At 43.0% G+C, this 15,501-nt stretch overlaps 1 protein-coding gene across 1 annotated transcript in view; it reads right to left on the bottom strand.

The window, feature by feature from the left end:
- The window catches only part of gpc1b (glypican 1b), a 64,480-nt gene that overhangs the window by 16,214 nt on the left and 32,765 nt on the right, over positions 1-15,501 (bottom strand). The window contains exon 3 of the mRNA XM_076744776.1: positions 11,355-11,513. Within this exon, the coding sequence (XP_076600891.1) occupies positions 11,355-11,513 (159 nt within the window). The remainder of the gene's footprint in view (positions 1-11,354; positions 11,514-15,501) is intronic.

Consider the following 15,501-nt stretch of genomic DNA (forward strand, 5'->3'; position numbering starts at 1 on the left):
TCAGGCCAGCTTCTGCTCAGCATCTCCACATACACAGTGGGTTCAAACCTTGTGTGTCTGTGTGTGTGTGTGTGTGGTTGCGTGGCAGGGAGCTGGGAAGCTGTTGTCTGGAGCAGTGTTTACTTTGTAGGTGTCTTATCTCTGCCTGCCACCACCCCAGATCGGGTTGAGACGGGAAAAGGGGAGGTTGCGGCCTCCACAGGGGACACCCCGCCTGGAGTGAGCTTATTCCCCAAACGAAGCTTGAATCGCAACACATGCAAGAAATCCACCAAACACCACACTCCTGCATATTTAAACGAAATACAAACACACCCCGTCTTCTAACAGTTTCCCTGACAACAACATATGGAAGAACCAAGCCAAGTTACACAGTAGCAAAACTCCAACGCCCACATGCGCAGGGCCCGAAGACAATAGCAGCACTCTGAGTTACATAACATGTTAATATGCTAAGCTCATCGTGACCCGTCTGTGTGGCATTATCTACGCACTGGCCTTGTTGGATACTGTATTTCTGTTCTGCTTTCCCGCTCATTAATAAACACCAGCCGGCCTGCTCCGCCGCTGCTGTTGTTTGCTGCTTTCTTCTGGCATTTTCACAGACTCCCGGCTAAAAGCTCTACTCTCATCGGAGCCGTTGATTTGAAGAGATGTATTTAACGCTGGATGTTAGCCCAAATGTGCTCCCATGAGGGCTCATTTTGTATTCCAGACAACCACTCTGAGACATACATTATTTTATATTCTTGCTTTTGCTGCATTTAACTGAGCTTGGTGAGTACTTCTAAAGGCTTATAGCATATCTGAAAAATGCAGTCTGACTTTGTTTTGGTTTGGAAAGCTCTATACCCCGAGACATCAGGGTCACGGTCATTGTCCTACAACCACAGTCTTGTTCGGTGCCACGACCAATTGCCCTTTGACGTTTCCCTCTGAATAATGTCAAGTTGAAGTTATGTGTCACGTGCTTTTTGATGCACACTTGCTTCTAAGGGGACGGATATCCGTGCCTTCTCTTCCTCATTTTTTTCATATAGCCAAACACATTTTTTCATTTTTCAAGTTTAAGAAATTATTTTAATTATTAGTGGCAGTTCTATTGTGGTATTAAATGAGTCTATTCTAAAGAAACAAACCAAGCCAGGTAATAATTTGGTTTTAAGCCCTATTGTACGATGAAAAGAATAGTGGGGGACCAGGTTCAAATTGTGTGATTTTTTTCTTTATACATGAATGTAGGTCAAGGAAAAAAAGTCCATTTTCTGAGGGCAGAAAAGGTTGATGTTAATGTTTTCAACAAGATAGAGAAAACCCTTGTAGTCAGCCCTTCGTGACAGCACAGGGCAAATGGCAACATAATGAATGGTGTGTAGCCTATGTCTTTGTGAGTGATGCAAATCATTTCTTAGATTATAACGCTCTGTGAGATGTCTGCTTCTGACACACTGCAGCCGTATGTCCTGCACTTGTTTTGTAGGGAGACTTCGTGGCTGGATGACACATCATTCCCCTGTTCCCTGACCTCCTGTCACTCAAACTATTTGGAAACACAGCTCTGGGCCAGCCTCAAAGTACCAGGAGAGCTGCATCGATGTCACTCACACGCGCACACGCATTCGTGCGAGCCAACGCACAATCACGTACTTCCAGGAGTCAGCAGAAAAAGCACATGCACACACATGTACGCGGTGACACCAACTTCAAAGTGACAGCACATTCGCACGTACACACAGACACACGAGGATCACGGACGGTCACGCAAACACACATACACACACACTATCCGGGGTGCACAGTGGCAGGCAGACAGACAGACGGGGAGCGGCTGTGACAGGTGCAGCTTTGCTTTTAATCCCCATTAGAATTCATCCCTGCTGTGTACTGTCAGCTATACTGTAAAAATGCCTGAAGTCTGGCATAAGCGAACTGGGTTCCAGCAGAAATAGTTTCATTCAGGTGATGAAGTGAAGTTGTTTGCTCCATTTAATGAATTATTTGTGTTTACAGTCCTAATGCGGTTGGGGCTTGTTTTTAAGTGTTCTGGGATCGCCACATGTGGAGGGCAGATCTTGGTAAATGGCATCACACTGTCCAGCTCTCCTCTGCCCTTCAGCCCAAGTGAATAATGATCATCATTAGTATGACTCAAAACCCCTGTGTGTGTGCGCGGAGATGACCTTTCTCATTCTTCATCTGTTTGTGCCTCCATGATGCGGGGGGCCACAGGCTCATCCCTTCCTTCACCCCTCCTTCCTTTAACTCTCTGCCTCATCCCTCATAGCCTAACCTCCACCTTCTCGCCCCCCAGCGTCTGCTATCCAAGGAAGGAGTGATGGGAGGAGGCGCTTAATTGCTTCATCCGAGCACATTGGGTGTGGAGGGGACAAAAAGGGGACAAACTATAGTTGGGATAATTGGGCGGTTTTACTCATTTTCAGTGTTATAGTCATGAGGACCCTGTAATTGCTCTTTCTCTAGGTAATGATGCATGCTTCTTGCCCTGAAAATCTCAGTCATTTAGAATTGCACCAGATTCAATTAAATGCCATGTGATTGATATACTCGATCAAAGCATTCAAAAATAAATGGTATATATACAGTATTCAAGTTAAACCTGACTGAAATGGTGCAAATTAATAAAGACGTTTTTATTTGTACTATATAGCCCTGAACTGGTATACAGTAAAACATTTTGTCACATTTTGGCATGTACTGATAACCAGGAAGACAAATCATAAATCTGCCTCAAAGGGATTTACAATCTGTGCAGCATATGACACCCTTCATAACAAGACTGATTAGACTTGTAACAGTTAACAGTGGGCCATAATTCAACAGTGTTGTCTATATCAAGTTTAAGTGCAATCATATTGTGATTCTATGATCTAATCATACCATCCCTCCATAAATGTCTGTTGTCCAAATTAAAAGCGTCAAGCAAATAAACAAGCAAAACGAGCTACTGAGTTTAACGGATGTAATACGAAACAGTGGAGCACAGTTCACTGTTTTGAACATCAGCTTGGCTGCTTTACGCGTGATTTTGCATATATTAGAAAATATCCTTTTTGACATTGTGACAATATTTCAACAGTTTGCCGAGCTGCACTGCAGAGACAGACCACAGTGACTGCACACTCTCATAATTAACAGCAACATTTTTTCTTTAATGTGGCAGTAGATTAGGAAGATCTCTGTCACCACACTCTACCTCCAGCTCATGCTGCCTTTCATTCTTTCATTTCTCTCTCACTTATACACACGTACACACACGCACACGCACACACACACACACACACACACACACACACACACACTTAGAATAAGCTAAGTGAAGCATGTGTGCCTTAATGACTTTCTTCCTGCAGTGAGAGGGGAGTTAATGATTTCATTTGTAATCACTCTGAGCTTCACATCCAGGCCACCTTGACATGTTAGAGGCTTATTTTAACTCTATTCCTAGGTTCTCTTATCCCACTGCTTCTTACCTGATTTAACACACGCACACACTGAAGTGCACACACAAACCCTCGTTCACCATAAAATTCAGTATTAAAGTATTTCACCCTCCTCAACAGTACTGTCCCTTGGTCTTTTATCAATCAATACGCTGCTTTAAAGCAGCCAAGTAGCCTCTACCTCCATGTGCCCTCCTTCTCTGCTTGTCTCTCTGGTGTCTCTCTATCTTCAGCCCTCCTCCTCCTCACTCTGTCTCCTGTGTCAAGTTGTGTTATTGACAAGATATTCTGTGGGACACAAAGGGTACCATTGATGTTCCTCCAACTGCCAATCACTCTCACCGAGGGCTCGGACTGATCCCGAGTCACTTTCTCACAAAGAGGTATTAACTGACCGAGGCTTGCACTGCTCATTCCAGACTAATCCTGAATCAGTTTTCCCATACAGGGAGCTTAGCAGGTCTGGCAACATTTGCCACTGTCTAATGAAGTTGCAACTCACACCAGCTGATTGAAGAATCTCATCTAAAACTGGTCGGTGATTAAGCAATCACAGGCGGACAAGAAATCACTGAATCTTTAACGACGTGTCTGTTCTCACCCAACTCTCCAGTGTCTTGTGAAAACTCATTTTGTTGCTTGTTGCCTCCAACTGGCAGTTAACATTGTCTTGCATGTGCAGGAAATGTTTCAAAGCACTTGGGACCATGATGGAGGACTAAAAAAAACTTTGTAAAATATACAATCCAAATTCTGGGAAAAGCTTGATTTTTGAATTTGTTTTTTGCAGGAGACATACCCACACAATGAAATCGAAGAAATATGAAAGTAGATACTGATGTTGGCATGAATGCTTAAGCATACTGTAGTATCATGCCCTTCCTCGCATCCAGTTATGGGCAATAAATAGAAAACTAGCTAAGAAACATGACAGATGAACTGAGTTTTGGCAGTGCACCAGACACTGACATGGGAGAATTGGACAGAGAAGGAGGATCAGTGAAAGAATGAAAGGGAGTTAGAAAGAAAAAAACAGGGCTGCAAAAGCAGCAATTGTATATCTCTTTCATATCTGACAGCCTTAATTCTATTTGTCCATTTGACAAGTGCCGAATGATCATATTAGCAGGACGGTTCTTTGGCAGGGAGGAGAGAGGCAGAGACAGCGAGCCAAGGATGAGGCATATGCTAAGAGGAGAGGAGGGGGAAATCAGGTGGCATTGGCGCATTAAAAATAAAACCAGAAAGAACACAGAGAGCACATACTGTACCCCTGCCAGGGCTGCACACTGCTCTCAATTTGTTATTTCAATAATAGAACATTTTTCGCTGCATCTGGATCTGATCTGCATCAGAACACACAATCACGTTGATTGGCTAATGGCTGCCATGAATTCTGGAGAACACTCAAATCCTGTCTGGGAATATTAGGTGAACTGTGCAACACTGATGTGACTCAGGACGACTGAGCTACGCTGTGTAACTTCAGATCATGTTGCTGTTGACATCACATTTTTTTCATGGCCGCTCATTTGTCATCTGCATTTAGTTAAAAGTGCATGATGCATTCAAGAGCTTCTTGGTCATGCATGAAATCTGTAGAATTGGTGAAAAAATTGCAGAAATGTTTTTTGGGCTGAAAGTGATACGGCCCAAACAGATGTGCTCATACTTCTATCATATTCCTCCTGGTTAGAAAATGATCATCCAAAATGTTAAGTGTTTCATAAATGATAATATGATGGTCTAATTTACATAACAAACACAAAACAAATGAACTGAACCTTGACCCAGAGCCAAACTACTTTCCTCCTCAATTTTACTGAAATCTGTTAATTAGGCTCTGAGACATCCTGTTACAGACCCTAAACAAATTCTGCGTCTGAGGTAACGTCAGTGATCTTCAAAGAGGACAGAAAAGAAAGGCAGACTGAGAGACACAGAGCTGTAAGGCCAGCCTGTGCTCTGTACCCCACCCTCTTCAGCAGGCACCATATGTTTTTGTGATCGCTGCTTTTTAGTACCCATGATCCTCAGCTTTTTCCTTTGTTATCTCCCCACCTGTGCAAGGACAATGAAAAAAATAAACACAACAGGCATAAACAAACACTGCAGTCCTGGGTGCACTGAATGCACAAATGATGATATGGGAGCCATTAGGCTGTTTATGTGTCAGTCTGACTCTCCGTCAATAGCAACACTTATCACACACATACTGTGCCCCAGGAGCACTGCAGGCCCCTTAGCCAGCATTTAGAAGCTATTAAAAGGTCTCTTATATCAAACAAGCCAGCACATCACAGAATGCGTGTCATTTATCAACAGGCTCTCTGTGGAAGTCTTTATTCCACTTTCTCTCTTGTGACTTTGCCTGGGTAGCATTATGCACAATTTACCCATGCCTGCTTCTTTTTCTATCCATCTGGTTCTCTTTTCCAGCTTTTTCCCTTGCTTTTTTCCTCCCAAACTCCATACCATTCCTTACCCTCACTATCATTTGGTCTCTTTTTCCCTCTATCTCATCTTACTTTCCACTGCTTGCCTGAATACCATCCTTGCTAACACCGCCTTCTTTCTTTTCCTCTCTATCTTGCTTTCTCTCTGTTTCATTTCATCCTTCCAAGGCGCCATAGCTCCAAGTGAGTAATGTGTTTGGCATAATTAGGCCAGTGTACTCCTGGTCCCCAACGACGTGATTTGCATGCAGATAAAATGAGCCAATCAAGGCCCACAATGGGAGCAGATGTCCTTGTCTTTCATGACATCATCAGAGGTGACCCTGAAAGCTGGAAATTAGAAGGTGGGCGGCGGGAGGTGGGAGTGAATCAAATCTGTTGCCTAATTGTAGGAATATTGCAACACAGACGTAGAATGTGTCACCGGTGTCTGTTCCCTGTAAGCATGGGTTTTGCTGGTTTGGAGATGGAAAGAGAAGAACACTGGGCCAGATTTGCCTGAAAACAATCAGTGGGCAGTTTATTAGGTACACATAGGTAAAACCAATGAGGTAAAGGCTTTAGTTTTTGTTTAAACTGTTTAGAAAGCCCTTGATTCAATCTTAAGCTGTTGAAATGTATTATACTGGATGGTGTTTCTACTAATATTTTGTCCATCCCATATGTAGACTTTAATGCACAGCACTGATTTATTATCACATTGTAAAATGTTTAGTTTTGTCCTTTAAGTCTTTTCATTTGCAAGTTACAAATCCCAATGAGCTGCTACACTGTTCGCTGCAAAGAAATAAAGCAGGGTGCCGCCTGCTATCAGATGATGGCGATGCAGGCTTGTCCTCTGATCCAAGTTTAGGGCTTGTTTGCAAAATCTGATAGGATACATTTGAGCATGCTTGATGTCGTTCTCGTGGATTGCTCTGCCTCAGTCGATCTCCACGGGACGAGATGGCATTACTTAACGGGCCAGCTGGGAGATGTTCAGAGCTCTACTTAAATGAATAAATAAGCGAGTCCTGCTTGGTCATCTAGAAATGAGTGTACCCATAAGAAAATCAGCCAGCCAGTACTCTTCAAATCAGATTAAGCTCTATGACCACTGATCTGCCTTGAACTGAAATGGGCTGGAACACACTGGCCAATAAGCATTTGGCTGCTCACAAATACTGTGTGCCAGTGCATAGATGTGTATGTAGTCTGAGTATGTTGATGATTCAAGACCTGGGTTACGATCACAACAAAATCTGTTTCTTTGACTTGTACTCTCTGAATCTACATATTAAAGACTCTGAAATAGGCTTATTAAATCATTTAATCTTTAAAATGTACCCAAGACCCCAAGTTTTGTTTTATTACACCAACACTCCAAAACCGAAAGAGAATCCACTTACTGTCATAAAAGACAAAGAAGCAGCAAATCCTCATATTTGAGGAGCCGAAACCAGCTTGGCTTTTTCTTAAGATTTAAATGATGAAAATAGCTTCAAAATAGTTGCAGTCAACTGATTAATCGTTTCAGCCCGACTTGAAGTCATGCTGCCATAGCCAAACGCAATTAAAAGAAGGGGTCATTCACATGTTTCTTACCATTAAAGGACTTAGAGAGTCAAATAGGCGGATACAATTAGATCATTTTTGGCCAGATAAAAAAGCTCTGCCACTATTTGACCTTTTTTTTGAATCAAGCCATTGACACAAGCCCGTTTACTCTTCTTCTTAGCAGCAACCTCAAGTAGTAAAAGCAGCGACATCAGGACAGGAGTTTGCAGCTGTATGTAGATTTATGCGGGGCCATGAAGTGCGGTTCATACTGTGCAAACAAGCTCTTTTAATTTGACTCTCAAACCTAACAGGTGTGAATTTTGTCTTTCCTTTTGATCTTGTTATCACATAAATTGTATATTTCATATTAAGTCGAAGCAGATATTGCTTTCTACAAAGGAAAAAGAAGGCTTTTGCATGAAATTGTATGTCAGCAGCAGTACAAGTGAACACACACACACGCAATGAATCCAGATGCCAGTGAAGGCACCATTAGGGCAAACACCACCTGCCAGGTTTAAGGCTTCCGTCTGTGTAACACACCTGGTTGCCATCTAACACACAGCTCCCTTCGGTGCCATCACTCTCTGCGTCCTTCCTGACCTTTTCCCTCTCACTTCCATAAGTAACACCATCTCTCTTTCTCTTTCACACTCTTTCTGGCTGCCACTCTCCGTTTCCACCTGTTTATCTCGTACCCTCGTCCTTGCTCTGACGGTACGTCCTCCCATTTCTCTGTATCTGTTATTATTCCATCTGTCTCATTTTCTCTCTGTCCTCTCCTTCACCCTCTTTCTTTCCTCCTCAGCATTTTTACACGGCATCTTTGTTTAACATAATGTTTTATTTAGTTTGTACCTCTGTACACAATTTGAATGACAGCAAAGAGATTGGGAGTACCGAGTGCAAGATGCATACACACATACTGTATACAAAGAGCATTTTCACTCGCTCACACGGCGACACGCACAAAATTACAAACTTACAAACACATGCATATAAACACACAACTGCATGCTCAGTGTGCACACTCACAGGCTCAGATCCAGCTGTATGTGAGTACGCTGGTCCTCTAATCTGTGGCTTGGTTGGGGCTTCTTCCAAAGTCCCTGGCTTAAAAAGGCCTAGCCTGCCTGGGCTGGAACAGTAACACCCTACACTTAGCCACATGGCGCTAGCTAGCCCACACCCTGCTAAACACAGCCAGATGTGCAGGGATGGCAGCATGGTACAGTGTCACTACGTGCACTCTCCTGAAGCCATATAAAGAAAAAACTTTGCTCTGGACATGCTTGAATCAGCTTATCCTCACCTATTTAATCATAATCATCAACCTTACTCAATATTTTGTGTCTAATCCTGTAAAGAACCAAGATCCAAGTGCAGTCGAGTTGTAAATGCTACAGGCAAATCCTGAAAACAGGAGTACCTCATCTTATGTTGTACTTTTCAACAGCTAAGGATGACAACAGGATGTATTTAGTAAGAATGGCTGGATCCTGCCAAATTGCACTGATCATGTGGCAGCAAATGTAACATATTATGGTTCAATTAACCCCAGTCTATCTCTCAGCTCTCATCTTCAGAGGATGCAGTCAACAACAGATGGTTTTTAGACCTCAAGGTCCCAACGCACATATACTTCTCTCTTCCCTCTGTCAGCTCTGCCGTCCCCATCTGATGCTCATTGGGGTGAGATAAGGGGACGTGAGAAACAGGGGGGGAAAAAAAACATAAATTTGGGAGTGGGGCGTTTTGGAGAGGAGCAGCAAGAGGAGAGCATGTACAGGTGTGACTAGACTCGAGGGCAGCAGTCTGATTAAATCTTCTGTTCCAAAGCAAAACAGCAGCTATCCGAAATTTGTAAGTGTAACACATATGGCAAGCATAGAGGAACAAAAACAATCTCCAAATGACTTCATTGCAAGGCAACACGAGTCGCCACGCTCATGACGTTTGTCTGTGCGTATTTATCCACAAGTTTTCGGTGCACATCATTAGAGTGTTTAGAGTGTTTAGTGGTTGAGTGCTGCTTGAATGTGTGTGTCTGTAGTCTGTGCTGTTTACTGGCATGCTGTGCTAAATGAGGTGTTTTCCTGAAGAATGGGAAAGTTCAAGAACTGTTGAATGACGTGAACTAGCTTGGAGAGTTTTATTTGGGGAGTTTTCAGGTTGAGGAGCTCAGGACAGAGATTTTTGATTGTAAAGCGCCTTGAGGCAAACTGTGATTTATGATATTGGGAGATATAAATAAAATTGACTTAGTTTAACTTGAGAAAATTTGTATGTCCTGGATAGGTTTGTTTATACATGTATGTATGTGTGTGTGTGCGTGTGTGTGCGTGTGTGTGTGTGTGTGTGGGTGTGTGTGTGTGTGTGTGGGTGTGTATACTTGGCAGGGTGACTGTATCCCTTTGGCACAGTAACAACCTCCAGAGTGAAAAGAAGGGATCATGAGAAAGATAGAAGAAGAGTAAAGAAATGTCACTCAGCCACTAATCACTGTGATTTGAAAAGGTCAGGCTAACTAGCCAAGCTCAGAGCCCTCACTGACAGATCCATTGTCACCAACTGGCCAGGGGGAACAAGTGGAGCACAGAGACACCCTTCTATTAACTGGAGCAGGCCATTAGACACAAATAATTGCCTTGCTGCGCCAGTGTTCTAAGATTGAAAATCCCTCTCTCTTTCTCTCCCTGTCCGTCTCTCATTTCTTCTCTCACACTCGCAGCACAGCAATTAACTCCCAATTTTATTTCATATGATCAAGAACTTAAACAATATTTTGTTTGGTGCAGAGTGGATTCGGTGCTTCAGACTTGTTGTAGCGCATGTCGCAACAACACAGCAATCACAATGCCACGCAAGACTTCACTGCAAAAGGAGTTGGAAATTGGTGCCTTATTTTGTTCAGTTGGAAGAATTCAAATAGTATCAAATCCCTACATGAAATAGGTAAGTATGATGTCAATGTTACACAAGGAACATGTGACTTGACCTTATATTCAATAACTACACTACTATAATCCTCTCAGAATCTGTTATGTTGCATGTTATACTTACAATATATCATCAAACTCCTTCAAACCCATTTATGTGAATACATTTAAAAGGGGTTTATCATCCCCTGTGGTTGGACAGAAGATCCTGAATTACATATGATCAGAGTTTGAGCAGAAGCTGTAAAATTAAAACACTTTATACCTGTTTTCAATCATCCCCACTCCCCTTCAGGAGGCTATGTGATCATAAAAAGGCTTTAAAGAAAGTGAAATATTATCATTTCAAATTTCAGGTTATTTAAAATTTATAAAATATATCATTTTATTATTCAAGTTATTTTTCCTTTTTGGCACTTTTGTCTTTCATCTTCATCTTTAACCCCTCGGCATCAGGATGCCCCTGAGTCAGACATTTTTATTAATTTCATTTTATGTTTTATTGTATTGCAAATTTTCTGTGGGTCTGGCTTCGCAGATTTGGCAGCAAAGTTAAAAAATAAAACAACTTGGCATTCTGACAACACCGCTGCAAGACATTACTATCCTCTGCTGAAGCATGACAGCACATCAATGCTCTGCATCAATCTGCAGACTGTATGATAAAAGGCCTTTAACTTACTTTAACTTATCTCTTTCACTTATAGTCAGTCTCTCTCTCTTCCTCTGTGTGTGTGTGTGTGCACATTTATGTGTAGGAAAAACACTACAGCTGGCAAGACAATGTACAGTCAAAACTGACACAAAAACACTCAAAACTATGTCCTTGTATATGATGTCAAAATTCTGAGGGTTGTTGACTGCTGAAGAATTGCAGAGCAGTGAGTGAGTGTTTTTTTTTTTTTCTTGTCTCATTCTCTCACTCTCCTCATACACTTATTGTGAATACACAAACTCACCGTCGAAGGCCTTGTACTGTCCTGTGAGGGAGGTCTGTAAGGACCGGCCTGCATCTTTGAGCAGTCCCTCCATCTCCCTGCGGCTCAGCGTGGCCAGGTTGTCCTCCATGCCACTGGTACAGCAGGTGTAACCCTGGGGACAGATGCGCAGGTGCTCCCCTAGCAAGAGGACAGGTGGCGACAGAGGAGGAGAAAGGATGGAGAGGTGGTGGAGCAAAGGGATAAGAACAGTAGAGGAAAGGAGAACAAATGGGGAGAAGGGAGGGGGAGGAAAGGAATGAAGAAAAGGGACAACGAGCATGGTATTAGCACTGATCGGTTCCATCAATTCAATCAGTGCTCAGCACAACTGAAATTAATAGTTCCTATGTTGCTGCTGTATAAAATACTCAACAGCGAGCATGAATATGACAGGATGAATTAGCAGCAGTGGCTGTTTTTACGACCTCAAACCCAGCTTGTTGGCCGTCGCAGAGGCAGGGCTGCACGTGTTCGCCCGCCTGATTACCTGGCAAGATGTGGAGAACTCTGTGGAAATGGGAGCAGTGGAGCAGGAGTACAGCATCAGCTCCCATACAATTTTAATGAGCACTCTTGACAGGCATGCCCATGCATGCATTTGCAAACATGTGCACGCCTGCGCACGCACACACACACACACACACACACACACACACACACACACACACAAACTCAGAGGACGCAGGGAAGTAGAAAGGATCTGGAAACTCGGGTTTGGTGTGGGAGTAAACACACATGCACACACACACACACACACAACCAAATAACATATGAGAGAATTTAAACAGGGGCTGTCAAAGTTGGTTAAAACTACAGTCAAGCTGCAGCTGAAATCAGAACAAAGAAGTAACATCATACACATCAATGGAAGCCGAAGGCAAACAAAATTCATGTGGGTGATGTTCATTTGCAGGTGAAGAGAGCAGATCATGTATGATGCAATGTTTTGACTGGCAATGAAAATTTCACTTCTGAAGATTCCTCCTCACTATTCCAATTTCCAGACACAGGCCTACACACACACACACACACACACACACACACACACACACACACACACAGTAAGAATCCACAACGGATGAATGAAGCACACAACGACAAAACACAACAAGGACACACTGTACAGTGTGGAGTACGGGACAACAGTGAGATTTCTGGCAAGAATTTCTGGAAAGAATGAAAGTTTCAGAATATTTTGTCAGAAAAAACTTGAAAAGGCCTCTGATGCTGTCACATAACCGAAAGTGCTCAGACAAACATCAAAAAGGATGAAGCAAGTATGCTGATAGGATGGCAACACCTTGAGCACAGTGATCCAAGGTCACATCTTTTTTTTTTTTTTGCTGGGTGTACGAGTTTTAATAAACATTTAAATTTGTTGCAAACGCACACATTTCAAAATGTCTCAAAACATGGAGGGTTGATGTTCCTAACGCCTGTTTTCTATTACTAAAAAATGATCTTTGGTTTCAAAACTTACATTCAAAGCCCTAAGAATTAGACAAATGTTGGCGTGAGGATGCAGCTTCCCATTCTATGCCTGCAGTTTCACAGGCTCAAGTGGGAGTGCCAGATTCACAGCTTAAAATAAGGTGATAACAGTACCATTATTTCTTACCGACTAGTCCAGGGCCTGCATAACAGAAGCCAGCATCTCAATAGTTATTTGATATTAGTGTGCCACTAGTTGCTCTTTGTGTTAAGCAGTGTTTATAGATAGTGCAGGAGGTAGCATTTCCATGCTGATTGTATTACTCCCTCCATGGAGGAGGCACCTAACTGAATCTCACTCTCACCCAAAGGTCCTGCAGTGACAAGCACTCTAATGGCCTCCCTGGAACCACCCCAGACATTCCTTTCCCTTTTTTCTCTTCCCTGCTGGAGGGAAGACAAGAAATCCTCTTGCTTGCTCTGAACTCACGTGCAGTCTGTCACTGCACATGGGTTCAGACTCCACACAAGTGTATCACTAAAGACTTTGTTTTGTTTTGTTTTGTTTCTGTTGCAATTAAATTGACATTTATGGCCACTTACTGTGTTTGATCATTGTCATTTTTGGATGATAAATCTGATGCACAGACTCAAGATTCATGTGATGGTTTCTAGGTCATCACCATGTATTCTAAGCATTCAAACAGCACAATTATATTGACGACAATATGAGACTCAACTTATTTTACTGCAATACTGTGAAGTTTTTTTGTACTGCAGACAGCTCTTGATCTAGCTTTCTTTTAAACATGCCAACACGGAATATCTGCAACAGCAAAAATGCTTTTTCATATATAAAAGATGCACCGTAATGAATCCCAAGATCTTTGTCCTTGTTCTCTTCTTTAATAGACTGAAGTCGAATAATAAGTCTTAAAATACATCTAACCCTTAGTCTAAACATCAAAGCTCCTTAGCTTACATGTGTAATTACTGTAAAAAAGTCTGCATCATCATCATCACATCACTGAGTTTTACAGAGCCTGCACAATGCAGTAAAAACAAATATGTAAGTACAGGATTAATGATTTAATGTCCCTCAGGCTGCCATTAGCATGCACCTGGAGGCATTTCAGCTGAGGGCGAGTCTATAGGCACAGTGCTGCCATCGATAAGTTTGATCCTGCCATCCTTTTCACCGTTAAAGCCAGTGATTTCTGTATGCACTGGCTCAACGATTACAAGCAGGCATTTCACCTTCATTTACTGTGGTTGTAGCCTGAGTTAATCACTGTACATCCCCCGTCCAGTTGGCGATCTCAGCTATATTTCACAGCCAATGTGTGTATGACAAGAAACCATTCACTCCACTGATTATGTGTCAACCAAGTTTCTGTAACTGTCCTTTAAGTGCCTCATCCAGGCCAACTCTAAAGTGGAGCAATTAAAGGCAATTTTCCTCTTCGAACACCAAAGTGGAGGACAGATGAGAGGAGGAGGTGACATTGAGCATCTCTCTGGACCCTCTCACCGCTCGTGGTGCGACTCAAAATCCACACACACCGAGGGAGTTCGGACGTGGAGATGGGCACATGTTTGTACGCGCGGGTCTGTGTGATTGGTGCCTCGGTGAGATGGAAAATAAATTGAATGAGAAAGTGAAGTCGAGAGCGCAAAGAAAAGGAGAAGAAAAAAATTAGGGAGGACAGGAGGAGTGAGAGAGGAGCTTGATGGTGGAAGAGCATACAGTGCTATCAGGGGTCAGCTGCAATCTGTCGGCCCCTGGGACGGCCATTGAAATGCCTGGACTGGTTTTAGTGTGCATGTGTATCATGGGCCTGTGGCCATTTCCTCTAGTGCAATCTGCTTGCTGCCTGCCATTTGAAGGACATCTGTGCAAAGAACAAGAATACACACTTAGACGCACAATATACTCACACACAAACACACACATGGATAGTAGGAGGTGTGAGGCTTCCAGATGCAGCCAGCTAGAAACAACCTCTTCAGATGGTCCATTTTCAGTATACACTCACAACATCTGCAGAGTGGACTCACTCACACACACACACACACGTATGCAGTTTTAAACACACACGTGCAGTCCTCAACACACATCTGCCACACCAGCAGGAAAGGTCACCTGTAACAGAGCATTATGTTTCCAGTTGGGTAACCTAACAGTCGACTAATGTTACAGAGCAGTCTCTTCCACTTGACTCAGTAAGCTGGAGCAAGCTGTGTGTGTATGTGTGTGTGTGTGTGTGTGTATGTGTGTGTGTGTCTATGTGTGTCTATGTGGGTGAGAGCAACAGTAAGCCACTCTCTATCAAAGTATAGAGGAAAAGTATCCTTAACAACCAGACATGGCTCTCCTGCTTTTACACTTACACACTCTCTATCGCTCTCTCAGACACACACTGCAGCTTGCGCACGCACACACACACACACACACACACACACACACACACGCACTTTCAATCTCATAGCCAGAGGATACTAGAGTAATCAGCAGAGGAGGACAGCTCAATCTGGAGAGGAGCTGTGTTAGTGGGAGGCTCTGACAGTAGCATCTGAAAGGCCACAACGGAGAGGGCAGCTAATGCCAATGCTTGTGACGGTCAATTCTCTGCGCTCATAATACAAGGCACATCCAATTTTCTGCACTTAGAGACAGGTAAAAAAAACATGTTTT

Source organism: Chaetodon auriga, chromosome 12 (assembly GCF_051107435.1).
Source record: "Chaetodon auriga isolate fChaAug3 chromosome 12, fChaAug3.hap1, whole genome shotgun sequence".
NCBI lineage: Eukaryota > Metazoa > Chordata > Actinopteri > Chaetodontiformes > Chaetodontidae > Chaetodon > Chaetodon auriga.